Genomic DNA, 20,742 nt, shown 5'->3' with positions numbered 1-20,742 from the left:
CTGGGACATTTTATATCGAAAACAAACAAACAAACAAGTGGTTTCTCCTTGAAATTAATTCCTTGAATATGCTTCTTTCCGTGTTAAGAATCTTTAGGTGCGGAAGTCTTCAATTATGTTCGAGATAATTAAAATAATTGTGCATGTATATGTTACACCCTGTAACATATTTGCCTGACTTGATCACAAGATGTGTTTGCTTTCTATGTCACTGGTAGCTCATTTTGTTCAATTATTGAAGGTTTCAGGTTGAATATGACTGCATAGTCTACACAATTCATAGTTTTCATTTTCCAAAGCAGTTTGTCAAATCAATGCACAGAAGCAGTTTGCATCCCTGATGGTCAGACTTTAGAATCCTAGTACTGAAATTTTACGGAAAATCAACAACATGGAAGTGAAATTGTTTTTAGATGGAAATTAACAACTTGCCTAGCCAACTGGCTAATGAGTAGCAAAATCCAGCTCCACGAGGTAGCTTATTTTGTGTATGACACCATAGCAGGTATATCTATATCGTGATGTATTTTAAGCAAGCGGTCAGGGAGTCTGCATTGGTATAGAACACCTTGTCACCCATGAAGCAACAAAACACTGGCAAAAAGTACATTTGATTGCATAAAGACACACCACCTGTCAATCATTCTGATCAGGAAGTCACTATGACAACTACTTTCAAAGCAAGACATCAGTTTAATTCATTCAACAATGAAACAAAGAAACAAATACTAATAAATGAAATAAATACAGAAGCAAACAAATTCAAATTGGAAAAGAATTACAGAAACCAATGCCAAAACATTTACATTGGTCAGTCTCTTCTAATAATGCACGGTTGATAAGAATGGTTGAAACTAAAGAATTGCTGCTTTCAGCAGGTTTGGTCATGGTTGGTCACACATCCAGTTAACTTGTAATCAAATCATGTTTGCATCCTCAGGGCACAAACTGGCATCCACTCACTTCATCCCCATGATCTGACACAGCTGAAATTGAAATATTAGTGTACCAGGCCAGGAATGTTGACCTGGCATCAACTCTGAGATTACAGTTTGCAATTCAAGAGGCCTGCAGCTTAAGGGCCAACATATCCATTTCAACAAATGCCACAACTACTGCAACTCACCAGATGTTACACCTGTTGTGGACAACAGGATCAATGTTAGCCTAGGGCTCCAAACTTCTGAAGTTGCCGTGATCATTAGAAACGCTGATAAAGTCATTGTCTTCTTTGGAGGGAAATTAGTGGTGACACTTTACAGTACCACGGGAAAGAAACTTTGCAGAATGCAGCAACTGATTAAAGTACAACAAATATGAGGGCACTTTCACCAAACTCTAAAGTTTGGGGACAGGATCCAACAGCAAGTCTTGCTGTGAAAGTGCAAAGACTTTGGTTTCACAATTTAAGAAAAGTATGCACTTGCCGTTCCTTGAAATCTATGGAATGGTTTCAAATACTGTCTGGTCAGGCATCTGAAAAGAGGCAACATTGATGTCGTTGAGCAAATATTACTGTGAAATTTCTTTTAGGGTTAATGACCAACAAATTTTGAAATCTTGATTAGGAAAAGGCTTTATACCTTTCTAAGTCAAATATGAAATATACATATTTTTGACAAATTAGTTAATTTAACCCGTTGCCTACCAATTCCCTCCCTGTAAACATGTCTGCAATCACCATTAATAACAACGGTTTTTAGCTGAACTATGGTGGTGAAACGGTTAAACTTCATTCTATTCTTTTTAACAAACTTTATAAACTGACTTTTCACAGCTTCTTATTGTAAGTGCCAATTTTAGATAAAACATAGGGCCAAAGTCCCTGAAGCTACAATAGACATGGATACAAAATTAAGTATTTCCTGACAGTATGAAATTATCTCACTAAGGTCATCCTATGGACATGTAAACCAAATATTAAAGCTGCCTGACCAGCGGTTTTGAAAAAACAAGCGACTCAAAAGTTGACAGAGCTCTGCTGTGTTATGTAGAGAATAACCTTTTGTGACACATGTATTGATGAAGAAGGTGGATATCTTTGATAGCTCATTTCAGGATGGCCTGACCAAAAATGAAAAAAAAATTCCGTAAAAAACAGATTTCCATATTTCATCCGACTATATTAGTCTACAACAGCAAATAAACGAGAGTTAATTACATTCTAATTAAAGTAAACAAAACTTGCTTAAATCAAGATTTACGTTATACAAAAACAGCATATCTGTCAGGTTATAAAGAATCTTGAGCTGTTATATTTTAATATCAGTATTTTCATCCTATTAACCAAGCACATTTTAACTTTCAAATTAACATTGTAAGTAAGTTCTGTTGAATAAGTTGAGACTGTACGTACTCAGAGAAAGCACACTGAAGAGACAAATGTTTGAAACTTAAGAAGTTCAAGGTCATCAAAAGCATTATAAGGAATCATGTTACACTTTCATTGCACTGTTTACACAGATTGCATAATTGCTATAAATAGCACATGAGGAATCTTACAGCCCAGCTTTACCATAAAAACCCTATCACTTTGACCACTCTTTTAATTGACCACTCTATTTTTTTCCTCAAAAAGTAATCTTATTTTATCCTTACCAAGTCAACCATAAGTGGAAATTAGAACTTTCTCTATCTCTATTTATTTGACCACCCTAACATAAATGGTGGTTCAGAATATATCAAAGTTGGGATTCAGGAAAGTTGCCTTTACATGTTTTAATCCTCAATTCACTATGAACTGTCAAAAAAAGTTGAGCTTTCTGATAATTCCACACTAAAATTATTTTGGCTTTGATGATTTCCTAATTAATTCAATTATTTAAAATCATATTAATTATTTTTTTCTGGGTGAATTGATAGGGTTTATACAGTACAAGAATTACATAAAATGTAAGTCAAACTTTGACCAAAAATGACAAAAAATTCCTTAAAAATACACATTTGCATATTTCATCACAATTTGAACAAATCTAAGTTGGGTTATCCCTAGGGACCTGTATACCACATAACAAAGCTGTCTGACCAGCGGTTATGAAGAAGAAGATTTTTTACCAAAAACACCTTTTTTGGCATTAATTTGCCTATTTTCAACAATATCAAAAAATTAAAAAAAATAGTTTCTCAAAATCATATTTTTCATCTACACAACAAATATCAAATCAGTAAGTACTGCGGTTCTCAAGATATTTGAGTGGACGGACGCCTCACAAACGGACATACATACATACATATATACATACATACATACATACAGACGGACGCCGGACGGATACCCATCCCAATAGCTTCCATAGACTATAGTCTCTAGTAGCTAAAAAGGGGGTGAGGGCATAGCTGGGAAAAGGCCTGCTAATCACTGATGAGAAACTTCTATATATTGAAATCAGTTGTTACAGGACTATTGGCTATAAACACAACTGCAAGTGATTATTCAAAGATTAACATCTATTCTGAAGATAGCTTTTCTTAACTCTGCTGGTTAAACAATGTGAACTCTTGTTATGAAATCACCTTTGCCAAGTGAGGTCTTAGTATGTACATTTAATATGAATAAATAAATTCTACAATGAATGCTTCAACTTTAACAAGGGAGAATACAACAAATATTTTCATTTAACCCTTTACAGTGGAAAAGTGTTGCAAATTGGGCACAGTCTTCATTTTAGCATTCAAAAAAATTCCCCCCCTTGGTTTGTTTGCAAATGTGTGTGTGTGTGGGGGGGGGGGGGGAGGGGAGCAGTTTTTAAGCACTTTCTTTTTTAAATTTTTGGTAGCACACCACCACTCAGAGAGAAAGTGAGGTGGTCCATTCTAAGCCCTGCTAGAAAGACCTTATCATCATCAAAGCAATGTTGTGTTACATTTAGATAGCCACGTCAGTCATCCCAAAGCCCCCATAAAACAAGCACAGACTGACATGTCACCCTTGTACAATGAAGTTTGAGATGATTTACACACAGTATTTATAGTAGCATTCCACTTTACGATAACGGGCTATGGTGTAACATCACAAAGTTGGCGTAATCCACTATCTGTAGCCACAGTAAAGTGATGCAAGCTTCCTACAGTATACAGCTGGAAGAATATCGACTAGAGCTTTCTTCCAGAAATGAATGAAGTGTGAATTTGTATGGCCTTGTTATATATTCAACATTAACTGGATAAAAAGAAAAACAGAAGTGCCTTTTATTTGATGACTGATCAATACTATAACCTTAATTTACTTATACCATGAAAAAATCTTCATTTGCATATCTCGAATTTGCATAATTTGTTTTAGTCCCCCTCTATTGGAACCAAATTCCCCACCCCCTAATTTTCAAGCAGAGGGCAACAAATTCCCCTGGAGAAAACACAGTGATGGCATGCTAAAATCTACCCAGTTGTACCATTTGGAGCAAATAGAGGTATAGACCAAGGCTGCAGACTATCTGTCTCAAATTGATTGTCACCGATGCATGAGCCCTCATCGATTAAGCAAGCTACAGCATGATTCAATAAGCTTCTTCTCAGAGTGTTAGCTTACTGAGCCAGTTGTTATCTTGCTGAACTGCTGAGGCAATACATGGGCTGTGAAAGTCTAAAAGTGCAGAATTTTTCAGAAACAACACTCAAAACCATGTGGGTTTTGTATCATACCTCAAAAGAGCCGAGTTAAACACAGTCACACAGGTATTTAGCTCTTCATGACCTGGAAAAAATACAACAGCTACACCTCAGAAAGTATCAACAACCAGGACTCAATGTGTACAACTTAATACTACTACTGGCCCACTTAAAAGTACCAAATTCGTTAGCAATATATCATTAAAAGGATATATTGCAATGCCATGCTCTTTGCAAGTCTACAATCACTCAATAATGAAGCATGAATATTAGAGATCTGTGAATGTTGAAAAGATACAATGTACTTGGAAAGACTGATCATGTCAGTAGCAGAAAGAGACATTTGGGTGGAGTTCAAGCTTTATCAGGAAGAGATATCACAGTAAAGTACCAAAAGAGTTTTCTATATCTTGAGTACATATTATATTTTGTTTTCATCACTTATCACATCTTATTCACTATAGGATATTGAGCTTCACTTTGGTGATTGATATCTTTCCAAAGTGCATAAAAGCCCAAACAAACACAAACAAAAATTTCCATAATGAACTGTATATCTCAGAAACAAAATCTATTCCATTCTTCAAAGAAATGGAAGAACAATACCTGCCTTTTTTTTCTTGTAGATTCCTGAAGTCTAATACCATCTGTTTTCTTATTCAAAGCCTGAGAAATTTGCATTTTATCTGAGCAAATAAAAGCAGTTCTCCTTTTTTTTACTTTCAATATTTTAAGTGAGGTCTATTGTGGTTCATTGTTGATTTTTTGTAAACAGCTGTCATTGACCTAAAACAGTACAAATGAAAGTTTAAAAGTGAAATGGACATACCATTTATCAATTAAACATAAAATCTGTGACGCTATACAGAGATAGATGAGGCAGAGTGAAGGACAACGGAAAGGGTAATGTCACATTTCCAGATAAATCACCACCTGATCACACACACACACAAATGACATAACAACACAAGTCCCTCGTTTTAAAAATAGCACATGGCCATGTACAATTAATAAGGCAGGAAATGATGATACATGTACACTACAACTGATGTCCGGCCTAATACAGCTTCGTGTGCTTACTGGTGCATTCCAAATCCCCCACCCCCCACCCCCTTTTTCCGGGTCACATTCCGGGTTCACTCCAATGTAAATTTAAACCTCACAACTCTGCGAACACCAGTGTTGTGGTTTGATCAAGCATAGCAGTGGTATGTGACTGCTGAATCGGCCAGCCAGAACACCGTTGATGGATTATAAAGTATAACATGGACATGCAAGTTTGCATATGCAAGAACTGCCAATGTAAGTGCATCTCCCTGACTTTGTGCTTTAGTCATCACAAAAACCAGCATTCATTAATGATGGAGCCAATGTATTCAATGAATTTGGCATAGTTATGCTTGTTTTGTTTCATTTTCCTTGTTTTGTTTTGTTTCTTAATAGCATAAGCCATGATCAATTAACCACCCTTATTTGAACTGAAAACTTTATGACACTGTTTGCCTTTCAAATTTTTGTATTCAAATTTGTCCCTTAAAAATCCAGACAGGACATTCCATTCAGCCAGTTTCCTCTTCAATCTCTAAGAAACACATCCTGGTTCCCTTTTTACTGGTAGTTTATGAATTACCACAGAGACACAATGCATGGAAACAATGAGTGAAGTTCAAAAGCACCATCAGATTTAGAGGGACATCTTTACATTCTGAAACGTTTCATGAACAATATACTACAATGTAACTTCCATTAACATTGGTGAACAGCTAAAAGTGAGTTTAAATCCATATTGAAAACATATTGACTACAGTAATGTCATGAAAAATGTGATGTGCACAACAAATTTTAACATTCCCTGAAAATAAGCTGGCAACATTCACAACACACAAGTACTATATGATGTATTTAAACAAGCAAACAACGATGGCATTGGGGAGTTCTCTTATTTTTTTCATTGCTGAAGGAAATTCCTCATCAATAATTTTCTACAAACTGCATTAATATTTACATTCAATCTCAAGGGTGAGACTTAACCTTCACACCCACTTCCATGTAAACTGATCCAAACTTGCAACTGAAAACAATGGGTTTGGGCCAAATCATGCTGGTGAAAGGGTTACTATATTATGACCACAGAATGATATTGTTTTCGGGGACATAAAAGGGAAAGTTTTCTTGAGACTTTGAAATGTGATTTCAAACCATTTCAAACTTCAGCAATGAAAAGAACTGTCAATCACTCTGCCTAGTACACTTTGATATTTGGCGCAACAAAACAACACTGGGCTCAACCTTCCTCATGAAAACATGTTTTCCCTGTGGACTTCCCATGGTATTTTAGCAGGCCCCCCTAGGATTATGCTGATATGTGAAGTACCTAAACCCCTAGGATTGTTTTTTTTGTGAAATTCATCATTGTCGGCCCAGAGTTATTCAGTATTGCCTTATATTCACCAACTTTCATGCTTGAAGTTGGGGACCACTTTGGGCCCAACAGCATAAAAACATGCTGTGAAAACTTGAATGTTTATCAAGATAACTTTATTTAACACTTGCCTTTTTTTTTTCATGTTCTACGGAAAGTAGCACAAACACAGAAAAGGGGACAAGCCACTTGAGCACAAATCTTTTTACAATGTCACTATTATTAACCTATTGGAAAATTACAACCACAGTTAGAATTCAATTGCAAATATTCACTTTTCATGTCAACACTCAAGTCAGTGTGCCCAGTAAACATTTCACACAGCAACATCCTTGATTCATGATGACCTTATTAATCTGAATACACGAATAAATCAGTTAAAAAGAATTAAAATAAAGGCTACGCCATTTATTTGGTCAGTGTTTCTCAAAAGTAAGTGAATGAATTTTTACTGACTCAGTGACTTGAATGTTGGTCAAGCAAGTACAATTCACATGGCCAGCTTTTCACCAACTTAGTTGGGGACTTGAAATGTCCAACAGCATTGACTGTGCTGCGAAAACTGGCAACAACAGAAAGGTGAATACTGACCTCAGTTCATGAAACGCAGACAGAGAGACATACGTCCTTTATGACTTTTACAAAAGGTCAACAAGAAAGTTCATCTATACATCAATACCATGTCATTTACAACAACAACTTCAAATCACCCTTAGAGTAGATTTTGGGTGACACCTTACATTTCTCTTAGAAGAAATATGTAATCTTGATGTTATCAAAGTTACAATCCATTCAAAACTAAAATGGTTAAAAATCTCACCTTGCTCCTGCTTGCCTACATTAAATTATTCACCATCAGCTGCGCCCTACTCACAACTAGCCAAATCTGCAGATTTCTGAGCTGCTTGCGGGCATCAACCAAAGTATCATTTGAACAGCACACAAAAACCTGCAGTATTTTGAAATTTAAGAGTTCGAGGAAAGAATGGCTTCTGGTGCATCACTTACATTTTAAAGAGTTACATGAATGAACAAACTTACTGGTGGCATCACTTACAAAACTGCCACTCTATCAAGATTTGACAAGGCCTGAATTAAAGTTGTGCCCACAAACAACTCAGACTGACAACAACTTCCACTTTGGCAGCCACACTACCAGATATGATAGCAATAAGTCATTAGAAGACATACCTACTTATTGGTGAATACCACTGCTTACCAGAGGCCTGTCCGATCTGAAGTCAACATACTTGTTTTTGTATTTTGTCAACACTGCCTAAAAATCTATATTCAAGACAATAATGATATGAGTAACTCTGCCTTACTGAGTTCCCACCTGATAAAAGTCTCTCCAGTTACACCCACAAAATGATCTATTTTTTTTAAGGTTTGCTTTTAAAGAGACAACATTTTCAGCCACATAGAGTTGGTATATGATTCATATTATTTATCTGACCATGTAGAAGATACCTCAGACATGTCATAGATTTATTAAAACAAAGTTGCAACAAAAACAAACTTGCAACACTCATCATCATAAATTTTGGGTAACCACTTTACCTGATATCTGATGAAACAAGATGTTGGGACTCAAAAGGTCTGTAAATTAACAGTGCTCCTTAATTAGGACTTTTTCTAGCAGTATTTTGGGTTAAAAAGATCATTTTCCAGGAGTATTGATTTTGAAAAAGTGTGCAAATTTTCTAAGCAAGATCTTCTGTATGTAAAATTCCATGGTTTCATGAAGGCTTTAAAGAGCAGAATTTTCCTAGACCTTACTATTATTTGGCAAAATGTCAAGTCAAACAAAGTGTCTGAAGATCATGACACTGTAACTTGGTATATTGACTTGACCTTGACATTACCTTGGGTGTGCTCTCTGGAAATAAATTCCTTCCAAACATTTTATACTTTATAATAATCAAATTACGGTACCTTTCGTTCAAATTAAAGGCAATTCCAAAACAGGAAAAGGCATGTGAGTACAGCTGATGTCGCTCGTACATGTAACATGATCTTAACCATTGATACAATAACAACTTGCCTGTGAAATCTTGCACAAGGAAAACAGAAGCTGGTGTTTTCATTGACTGCAATAAAAAATATTTGATGCAGTTGAACGGTGCACTTCATTTATCAAATGTCACAATCACGAACACCTAAAATGTATTCAACTCTTAAAATGATTTGTAAATTGCAATCTTAATTTTTATTTCTTTGTATAAAAAGAGAGTCCACCTGCTAGTCAGTTTCACCTACTGTGAGGGCAGTATTTGACGCTAAAAACGCACTCCACCTGTTGGCATCATTGGGGGTCTCATTGGAGGCGGTGGACCTTGGCCACCTTGAAATGGTGGTGGTGGGCCAGGAAACGGTGGCCTTGGTGGCATTCCTGGCTGTGGCGGTGGCGGTGCCCCTGTAATATATAAAATGTGTACGTACACTCCTTAGAATGATGGCAAAGTGGTTGCTTTGGTTCTAACACTGAAAAAACTCAATAAAAAAGACATGTTTACTAATGGAATGTTTATAGGTAACACTTCAATTTGGCTGATCACTTTCTGGTGATGTGCAGCATCTTATTGGTTGGCTGAAGAGCACTGACATTGATGAATCATCTAAGAATAGCAAATCAGCAGCAACTTTTGGAGCCGCTGCATATTGGCCTTGCACTTTCCTATGCAGTCTCACAAAAGAAAATCAATCACTAGTTTCTATAAACTCACCAAAGTTCTTCGATGACAACTAAGCTAAAATAAAAGCTGACGCACAAGAAACGTAATTCCTTCGTTTTACTTCAAACCCCCATCCTCCCCCCTCAAAACGAAAGTTCTTATGCGAAATCAATTTCATATTATGATGCCGTTTCTGACAAACCCACTCGCACCTCTCCGATCCGCACGCCTATGAAAAAATACCGGAAGTGCACATTAATTAATAAACCTCCACAGAACATTTAATGTATGTCGCACGTAGGAAAATGTTTTACGTACATGTTTCACGTTGAAAAAGCATACAAGTTTTATTTTATATTTATGTCTTTTTTTGTCTTTTCTGTCTCCCTATTTTGTGGTCATTCTGTTCTTGATGAACGCGAAGGTAGTATTGCGTTTTCGCTGCGAAGTCGCACTTCGAAAACAATAGACAAAAATCCTTATGCGATTTTGACGAAATGAGCTTTGACCCCCTCCCCCCTAAACGAAAGAATTACGTTTGTCGAGCGTCAGCTTTTATTATCGACGGCTCCTAACGAAGGATGAAGTATCAAACTTTCTTCCTAACTGAACATTATCCTTTGTCATTACAATCGCTGCAAGCCCATATCACGTATTTTCCTACTTGCACTAAAATACCTGCAAAATTTTGAAAGTGAAATTTCCAGTATCTTTACAGACAGTTCATCCTAATGCCATATACTGCAAATGCAACTTACCCTGGCCCATTGGTATTCCCATACCTTGCTGAGGAGGTGGACCTGATAAGAACAAACAGAGAAATATTGGTAGTATGTATGGATTTTAAGACAATGTTTTGCCTTTCAGTGTGAGTATTATTATCGTGATATTACAAATATGACATACCATGCATCCAGAGTGATCCTTGACAGCTTACATTCTTCATAATTGTCATCTTTCACCAGATATGTTAAATTTGGGATGAGACAACAGTATTTCTTGGAAAGCTGAAATCTCTCCCCTTCCCACGCCCCTCCAAACCACATTTATTCACAAGCCACCTCATTTTGTTGTAATCTGTACACAAGTATATTGAAGGCAACTTATCTGCCATGACCTTGATCTCTCCGCCGCGGTAGTTTAGTGGGCAACATGGTTGAATGTATCCTTACCTTGTGGAGCCATAGGAGGTCTCATTTGTTGTCCCATTAAGTTACCTGGCATAGCGGGTTGGGAAAGCATGGGAGGTGCTCCTGACGGCGTTGTGTTCCCTCCACTTCCGCCCACAGATTTGGGTCTTTGGTATTTAGGTAGAAGAGCCCTTCTTTCTTCCTGTGTGCATTGATATAAATTTGAGTTACACAACAAAACTTAACATGTGTTCACATGACAAAATACCGGTTAATAAAGGGACTATCAATCAAAATATACAGCTATCAAACTCCCCTAATAGTCTAGTATGCTAAAATCCTATCCATACTGTGGTTTAGCCTCTTTATCCTAATCCCTGTGACCAAGTCTGCAACAGCTATTGATAACAATGGGTTTGGACCTTACATTATGGTTGCAAAGGGTTAAGCAAATTTAGGACACACAGGTATCAGCACTGTGTTGAATAAGAAAACATGTGAAGCCACGATATAAATAACGTTTCATTATTGTGCATCTGCCATAGAGACAAATACAATCTTGTATGTTGCAAAAAGATCTGGTCCCTTAAGAAGGAGCCTCTGCTCTTTCATTTCTGATGTTTTAAATGACTAACTGGACTACTGCAACTATTTGTCTTGTGTTCAGAATTGACATTTATAATATGTTTACTTGTCTATCTAACATGGTTGTCATTCAAATCTCACTATCAACCAACAGTAGATTTATTATGACTGGTGGTTGGCTCACTAATGTGGAATTTGCACTGCATACGAGTAAGATACATGAACAAAGGTATTTCACTCACAAGTGATATATCTTCTTCTGGGTGCATAAGTTTGCTGCTCGCAGACACACTGCCTGGCACTGTTGCTGGCTTGCTGATTGTGGCAGAAGCACTGGTCACAGTTTTCTGAGCTGGCATTGAACTGGCAGCCGTCTGCTGTGCTGGTGATGATACTGAAGTACTTGATGGATTTGAATATGCTGGGAAAGTATGTTTGACTGGTCCTATCGTGGGCCCTGCTGTAGGGCCTGCTCCTCCCAAAGGTTTGAAATCTGCACCTACTACTGATGATGTGGTGTCCGGTTTAGTCTGAAAATAATTGTACAGGTACAACTAAATGAAGAAATTACCAAAGGAAATAATATCTTTAAGGAGACTTTAAAGGGAATGGAACAGCATATGTGGAAGAACTACCTATGAATTCACAAGCAATGTATTGCAGCTTTAAATTAATGAGTACACTTACTTCTGACCTAGCCTGTGGCAATTACCATATATTTAATACGAACAAGTTGCAGTAAATTAAAATTTGAAATACACTATGTAAACTTGAAACACTGAAATGCACAGCCCTGGTCAATCATTGTTCAAGTTAATACATTGCCACGACTATCACCTTGGTAAATTTTTATAACACGTAACTGAATGAAAGGAGGGGGATGGACTGGATATCAAAGGCATAAAAACTTTTGTCAAAGACAATTACGTACAGTCAATGCACTCGGAAACAATGGTTTTGGAGGTTGTTGTTGCTGTTGAGGTGGTGGTGGTTGATTAGGTATGCCAGGTGGAGCTGTTGTTGCTGGTGGTGGTTGCATCTGAGTTCTTGGTGGTACTGGTGGCATACCAAATGGAGGCATGGCTGGGGGCACACCGGGCATTCCTGCTGGTGGCAATGGCATCCTATAGGAAAAAAATATCACTGTAGGTAAACAAAGAGCAGCTGCTAATCTGTAGGGGATTTCCCTTTTTTTGCCTAGGAAAAAAGTAGGACAGGTACTGGACAGGAAGTTTACAGGTAACATACTTCTTTAAATGGGTATTGGTGCAGCATGAATACGTTACACCGAAAATGTTGTTTCAAATAACATCACACAATCAAAGTGTTATATAGTAGCGTTTAGCTTAACTGGAAAGAAACTCCTACGACGAGGCCACTACAACCTCAAACACAATTGTTTTATATTCCAATTTGCAATCTGATAGAGACACTGTAAGTAGAAATGGTATGTACAAAATGTTATAGAGTCAATAATATCTGAAAATATCTATAGATTTTTACTTATAACCTGTTTTGTAATTCTTGTATATTGGTTGACAGTAAGACTACTGCAAGTGTATTGTTTCACTTACCCTGGCCTTGGTGGTCCCATAAATGGTGGCATACCTGGTACTGGCATTCCTGGTGGCATTCCTGGCGGCATGCCAGGTAATGGCATTCCTGGTAAAGGTGGAGGCATACCTGGTGCCATGAGATGTGGTGCAACTGGTGGCATGACCTGTGCTGGTGGCATCATAGGCGGCTGCTTGGGTGCAGCTGCTACTGCAGTTGTTGCCGGTGTGGACGACGATGTACTTGGTTCATTGGAATCAAAATCTTCATTTTTCTTTTCCCTTTCTTTTCCCATGAATGAAAAGTGTAAAAGTTACATACTGCTTTGGGTAATTTTTTGATTGAATTATAATTCTGAAGCCTGTGATAGATCACATTAACAATGTATGTCCTTACCAATGACATGGTATTACATTGAAATTTTTGGTGTGTCCTGATAGAGACAACAATGGAAGAAGGAGTCATCTTACCCACAGCACAAGCTAGCCTCTGCCAATTACTTCTGTTCTAACCAGAGGTAAATTTGCAAATCTTGAAAAACCCTTTCTGGTAATGTAAGAGTACTACAACATGTACGTAGCATAGTCATGTCTACAGCAACCCTAATGTATTCAAATGATCAGTTAAGTGAAGTGTCATTTGAAAGTGTCACTGGCAATTTATATTGACAGATCTACTTTAAACTTTTAATTACATCAACCAATACCTGCATTGGTAACTCAAGACATGAAACAATGACTAAAAAATACCACAAACATCATTCAAAGTTACTTACGCATTTTTTCATTTCGCTCTTTGATATCTTTTTCTGGAATGCCTTCCATACCATAAATTTCAATTTCAACATCTTGTCGTCCTGGCAAGGCATTGGGTACTTTGTCCACTGCTTCTTTGTGAACCTAAAAACAAGAAACATACTGGTATGTGAAATGGTCATGATATGAGTCTTGACAATTGCTCATCTTGTCAGTTTGCCCTCAAAGACAAGACAGTGTCTGTGATTAATGAACTGGGAAAATTTTCGTATCACATATTTGTTTATTTATTCAAATATCAGTTGGCCAAGGCCATTTGCAGAATGAGGTAGCCAACACTCACTAACCAGTGAAGGAATGGGGCGAAAAAGTACTCAGCTCATGCTCAAAAATGTAAGAAACTTTTCAAACAGTTATAATAAATAAAAGTTGGCAATTTCTTGTGACAAAGTATATATCTGTAAGTGCACAATGGTTTGTTTACATCACAATTGTAATCATATGCACATCAAATGTTTAAAGGCGCACTTCTCAATCCAAGGTTCTCGCATTAGCGAATGTGTCAACAGCTCATTAACAGTTTGTCATTCTTTTGTTTTCCATTGAATATTTCATCAAGTAAATAATATTTATATTAGATAAATCTGATAATTGCAGTTTACACATCTATGCATCATTGAATGATTCACAGTTGTTTGAATCCCAAAGGCCCTTACCTTTGTACTGATGATAATTTTCCCTCAAAACTCTGTAATTTAAAAATCTCATTAAAAACTTTGAGGAAACTGGTGACAGTGGTGTGGTCTTGGTGTTTAGAAAACCAGATACATGTATGCTCTGGATATGCCAGTAACTTTTGTTGGAGACTCATTTAGGCTGATTTGTATGGAGTGACTGACCTTGTTGTTGTGAGTTGTCACTCGAGCGCCTCTGAATTTTGAGTAAGTTAGGAGGTTTGTATACCCTACATTGAGGTTAAACAATCAACATGCACTGTACAATGCAAACAATAATGTGGTGACAAATAATCCTTCATTTTCTAAAGACATGATGATCTAAAACATCTGTTAAGAAGGGTAGAAAACATGAACCAGCCACCAGCACTACAGCCGCAAATTTGCGATTTCTCAAACTTAAAGCACACTTACTTGCATACAATGAATGGCCAAACCTGGTCCTGTGTAGAGCTTCTTGTGACATATATGGCATTTGAAGTGTTTTGCTTTCTGATGTTGTATAAGAATTTTTTCATCATCAAATTCCCTGTTACAATACCTGAAATACATTGTCAAGGAGAAACACTGCAGAAATCATAACACTGGGTAGCATTTCAATTTCAAATCTCAAGAAGAGAATACTTTTAAAACATGATTGTATCAGCATAAACCACAAAGGAAGTTCCTGGATGTAAAAGCAAAACAGGAATAAGATTTACCAGTTACTGTGTCTAGTAATTATACGTGTACGTCATTTGTAAACATTAGAATGCCATGTGACACCTAATGTCCATACTGAAACCAAGAATTAACAAACCATTTATCTCAAAAGGTCACATCACATTTGAGGAAGAAAACACTCCAAACACAAAATGCAGAAGTTCTAGATCTATGATTCCAAAAGTGGCAAGCTATGTCCATGGTGATTAGTTTCTGATCAAAAATCTGTTTTTGAAACTGATGGTTAAAAGAAACAGCATGGCAAATGGCTTGTAAATCTGGCAAATAGTGTTGTTTGCAACAATAATAATCATATTTATCCAAAGGGTTGTCAATCCATGATTGTCGTTTGAAGTTGACTTTTACTTAACAAGTAACTGACAATGACATAGTCCCCACTTGTAATAGGGGGTATTAGTCTTGATGGGGCAGGGAAATGTGGTCATTAAGAAGTATCACTGGAGTGTATATGTTGAGATCTATGGGCACATAGGTCTATGGCGTTGTTCCCAATTTGAAACACATGAGGTATGTCTAAGTTATGGTTCTAAATTGGGAAAAAAGATCAGACCTCTAGCTGTATTGGCCGGCCAAGAAATACATATGTGTATAATAAATGAGGTAAAGCAAGGTCAAAGGTCATCGAGGTCACGTGGCATTTTGAAAAAAAAATTGTATTGCTAATTAATCCCTATTTGCCAAAAATCAGGCCTCTAGCTCTATTCACTTGCCCAGAATTAGATATGTGCATAATTAATGAGGTAAAGCATGTGTTGTCATAAGGTTGCCCATCCTACTAAATATAAAGGACATAGCACTTGTGGCTACTTATTTATTGACAAAAACATATATTTTAGGTAAAAGGTCATAGGGGTTTTATGACATTTGATCAACAAATTTCTATCCTATAGTTATCCCTATATACTAAAGATCAGACATCCAGCTCTATTGGCTTGCTAAGAATTAGATGTACGCATAATTAATGAGGTACAGTATGTGGCATCATAAGGTCTCCCATCATACCAAATATGAAGGGTGTACCACTTGTGGTTACTGAGTTATAATATGTATATTTCAGGTCAAAGGTCATTGAGGTCATGTGACATCTTGTCAAAAAAATTGTATTGCTAAGTTATCCCTATATACCAAAAATCAGACCTCTAGCTCTATTGGCTCGCTCAAAATGAGATATGTGCATAATTAATGAGGTACAATATGTGGCCTCATAAGGTGTCCCATCATACTGTACATGAAGGATGAAGCACTTGTGGTTACGGAGTTATGGACAAATATGTATACTTGAGGTCAAAGGTCACATGACATTTTGTCAAAATATCTGAGATATCTGCGTGAACAGAGGGACATGACCCAATCTATAAGCCCCCCGGACTTAATCTGTGGGGCTAAAAACTGTGTCACGTACTGCATCCTTTTGCAATATGAATACGATGAGAAACTAAATTTTTATTTTACTTGGCCTTATACATGGGATTCTGTGCAGAACTGACTTACCGGTATACATGGGAGTCTATGGAGAAATGCCTTATACATGGGAGTCTATGGACTGCCTTATACATGGGAGTCTATGAACTGCCTTATACATGGGAGTCTATGGACTGCCTTATACATGGGAGTCTATGAACTGCCTTATACATGGGAGTCTATGGAGGTGAAAACTAAAAAGTCCTCTAACACGACCAAATTTGATCGCATTGTGAAACAAATCTGTATTGCATCTGTATGGGGTAGGGAACTATCCTTGTGCAAAGTTTGAAAGAAATTGACCAGGACATGTCTAAGATATCTGCGTGGACGGACGCACGGACGCACGCACAGATGGACGGACATGACCCAATCTATAATTCCCCCCGGACTTTGTCCATGGGGACTAAAAAGCGGTCTGGTACCTACTCTATTAACTTGCTATTCAAGCTACTAGTATCTCTTACATATCAATCTGATATGATGTATCATTTATTCAATACCTCCATTGTTACTCAGAATATGGTGGCTATTTTTTAAATATCAAACGTTCAGTTAGTATGCATCCATAGTTTTAAACTTGAATCTGTACTAATCTTGGGGATATAACCAGCAGAGCATAGACATTCTGCAAACTCCATTGCTGAAAGTGGTAAAAACCTTAGAGATTATTAAGATGGGGTAGTGTACATTATTATCATAGATAGATATATCTAACCTCTGAACACATGGAAGTCTAGAGTAAAGAAATGAAAAATTATCTGATATGTAAAAATATTGACGATTGTAAAAAATGAAGGCCCTGGGCAAGAACAGTCACCATTACAAGAAACTGTCTTACATGTGCTAGTAAAGTTATCTTTGACAGTGATGTGGCATCATGTTGTGCACAATTAAGTTGGAGAAAGGCCATCTTGAGGGTCTTTGCTATGATATGATTTTGACCTAAATCTACACTATATCTGTGGCCACAGTAACAGATTTTGGACTCCATCTCAGACTCCACCAGGAAGGCAACTAGTTACATCACTGGCACTAGACTGGTTGGATCATGTATCTGCAGTAGTCTCAGTTTCATTTACACTACATAATCCTATGGTAGATGTATCGGCTCTGCATCATTTTATCCGACACAATCCTATAGTAGATGTATAAGCCTTGCATCATTTTATCTTACACAAAAAGCCTTGCATTATTTTATCCTTCACAATCCTATTGTACATCATAGCGTTAGACATTCAGGCTGGTCCACTTATTTACATGAAGGACTAGTAAAATGCTTTTATGGGTACTCCGGTGGGAGAGTGATTTTTCAGCATTGTTTTTAACAACAAATAAAGGTTCCCCAGGCATCTTGTTTTGAGGTGAATAATCGCTCCACTCTGGTCGCCTACCACTCATGCAAATGAAATTTTGCACAACATTTACTCTAATCCCCTCTGACCAACACACATAGTATGGTGTAGCTTTCTATGTAGCTGTAGCTTGATATGGATCGATTTTGGTGCAACAATGTGATATATTTTTACAATAATACTCATCATGAGAAAAATATGCATGACATATGGGGATCATAATGCTAATGTTATCGAAATTGAGCGTAGAGAAAATGCAGATGACATGAATGCCTTGGCACTGCACATTGCCACTCACGGAAACAAATTCATAATCTGATCAAGCAGCTTAGCCTGAGCAATTGCTAGTCCTTTCAGCCCTTTGAAATTTTAAGATACTAGTAATTAAAATGGCTCTGAAAAGTTGGACAGACACCCGATACTGCTGAAAAAGAGATTTTGAAAAGATCAGTTCATGGTAGGTACCGTAAAACCTTCAAAGATGTAAAAGTTTTGCAATATTTTGGCCTATGACACAGGATAACAGTGAGTTCTGCATATCTGTCATCAAAAGGTACCTACCAAAACCTCTCAGTCTCAGAGAGTACACATGACATATTGTGCACCTTGATGTTGTTGTGTTATGATAACTTCACTTTGTTTTATGAAATGTAAGCTTGTTATCACATTGATATATCACAGTAACAATTGTCTTTTACACCTTGTGAACTTCGGTTGAAGACCAATGAGCATTCAGGATGTTTTAGTGGGCAGAAAACAAACAAAATATCAACTTGACTGTGGACTGCCGGTAACATGATTGAGTGTAAAGACTAAAATCTAGTCATATTTGGCGTAGTTCAAACAATGGAGGTAAAAAAAAATACCTTCATGTTTTAAACCAAACATGTTTGTCAAAAGCAGTTTTGGTAGATTTTTGTCTAAATGTCAATTTATCTAATGTGCATGTTGTATACTATTTTGAAAAGACCTTAATGATAAAAAATCATGAAAAATTTATGACTCATGTCCTTTTAAAGTACAACTTCATCTATTTCTTCATGAATGCAACAGAGGCCACATTTACATTTATGCATATTTACTGTTTGAAAACTGTTGAAAGTTGACCAATAAGCTGTGTAAATTTTGATGGAAGAACACTGCTCATCCTGTTCAATACACCATCATATATTTTCTCAATTGTATTACAATGAAAAAGACAGTGATTAATGTTTTTGTAATGATTCAAATCACAAGAGATGATTGATTGAAATTGAAATTTTTTGTCACTCACTGACTATTTTCAGGGGAGGTGTTAAATCACTCGCCTACCACTTGCCTGGATGATTTTAGGAAAGTGAATTTTAGCTCTCCTATCATTTTCAAAGGTAAGTCCCCATTTGATTGTCATAGGACAGTACAGCAGTACTTACTACACTATCAAATAGGACCACCAAATTTCTGGCAGGACCACTACATCAGACTTTTTACTTGTCCTGTGGGATAGTCTGTTTTTTACATTAGTATCAAACCCTGCATCAACATGTATCATTTTGCCCTGGACAAGCCTACTCTCATGGTTCATGCATCATTTTGCCCAACACAATCCCATGGTACATGTATCATTTTGCCCTACACAATCCTATGGTAAATGTGTATCAGCCATGCGTCATTCTGCCCTACACAATCCTATGGTACATGTATCAGCCCATCTCCATATCATTTTGCCCTACACAATCCTATGGTACATTATCAGCCATGCCTCATTCTGCCCTTCACAGTCCTATGGTACATATATCAGCCCACCTCCGTATCATTTTGCCCTACACAATCCATGGTACATGTATCAGCCATGCATCATTTTGCTTTTCCATGCAAGAAGTACATCTCAGCAATTATTGATATTGGTAAATTCATGAGGATATTATACAATGTTTATTCACTATTTCCACTGCAACTTTTCTGTTTGTGATTCATCTTCACCGAACAGTGTAGAGAGATGGCACTTTTCCCACTACCCAAAATCATCAGGGAAAGTTGTGGCCTAGAAGTATACAATATATTAAAAATCTGTTAGAAGTCACGACAAAACCCTTGCAGATTCCCACTCTTCCCGGAAAATCTAACACAATTCTTCAATATTTGGAATGCTAAATCATATGATTCAAACGCACGTCCTGCAATGCCTGTTCATGCTGATGCCGACAATTTTTTTGGTTGTTTTGCGACGTTTGCTTTGCACGGTACTATGGATTGTTGTGACATTAACACCGCTTTAATAATTTCATTCGATGGAGAGAACTTCTATTGTAACTGTACATGATGCAATGGTGCTCTCTCGGCATTCAACAGTCAACAACTAAAATGCACGAAACATTTCCCAAACCTATGAGCTGGAAACAAAGGGAAACCCAGCACCAGCAGTGCGCGGACCTTGTAGTCTGTACTGTGTGTGAACGGCGTGGTCACATTCAGGTTCTAAACATGACTCTCGTTTCCAAAGTAAGAACAAAATTGCGTTCTAATTAGAACAGAACGAAATAAAAGGATACCAGCACCAAGGCTTCTGGACCTTCTTCTTTTTCCGTCCCATAATCTGGATATAAAGCGTTAAAACTCGTTAGTTGTTGTAGAATGCCGTACGAAAGTAATGGCGTCAAAACCCCGATAGGTATTGCTGCCGTTTGAAGTACCCGGATGTTCTTTCTCCTGTTTATGTTGACGTCATGCCGATCATCGACCTTAACATGTGTAGGGGTGT

At 37.2% G+C, this 20,742-nt stretch overlaps 1 protein-coding gene across 3 annotated transcripts; it reads right to left on the bottom strand.

The window, feature by feature from the left end:
• Positions 1–673: 673 nt before the first annotated feature.
• LOC139150885 (BUB3-interacting and GLEBS motif-containing protein ZNF207-like) lies at positions 674–20,645 on the bottom strand. Of its 3 annotated transcripts, XM_070723322.1 has the most exons (12): positions 20,534–20,645; positions 14,878–15,004; positions 13,750–13,873; positions 12,995–13,259; positions 12,352–12,544; positions 11,663–11,950; positions 10,878–11,037; positions 10,464–10,505; positions 7,162–9,446; positions 5,219–5,394; positions 4,642–4,693; positions 674–1,476 (listed from the first exon to the last, which is right to left on the bottom strand). In XM_070723322.1, exons 1-9 carry the CDS (start codon positions 20,572–20,574, stop codon positions 9,310–9,312), a joined length of 1,377 nt encoding a protein of 458 aa, XP_070579423.1. In that variant the 5' UTR covers positions 20,575–20,645; the 3' UTR covers positions 674–1,476; positions 4,642–4,693; positions 5,219–5,394; positions 7,162–9,309. The 3 variants fall into 3 exon arrangements, with proteins under 3 accessions (XP_070579423.1, XP_070579424.1, XP_070579422.1); XM_070723323.1 differs by lacking the exon at positions 5,219–5,394; XM_070723321.1 differs by having other exon boundaries at positions 4,642–9,446.
• Positions 20,646–20,742: the final 97 nt, after the last annotated feature.

Source organism: Ptychodera flava, chromosome 15 (assembly GCF_041260155.1).
Source record: "Ptychodera flava strain L36383 chromosome 15, AS_Pfla_20210202, whole genome shotgun sequence".
Classification (NCBI taxonomy): domain Eukaryota; kingdom Metazoa; phylum Hemichordata; class Enteropneusta; family Ptychoderidae; genus Ptychodera; species Ptychodera flava.
Note: the sequence above shows the minus strand (reverse complement) of the source record. Positions and strands in the feature narration are given on the sequence as shown.

Excerpts from the sequence above, each read along its gene's own strand:
- LOC139150885 (XM_070723321.1), bottom strand. The coding sequence starts at position 20,574 with ATGGGACGGAAAAAGAAGAAGGTCCAGAAGCCTTGGTGCTG. Across the intron at positions 13,874-14,877 it reads TGGCCATTCATTGTATGCAA|GTTCACAAAGAAGCAGTGGA; the intron begins GTAAGTGTGCTT and ends TCTTGTTTTTAG. Across the intron at positions 13,260-13,749 it reads AGAGCGAAATGAAAAAATGC|AAAGGGAAAAGAAAAATGAA; the intron begins GTAAGTAACTTT and ends TCATGGGAAAAG.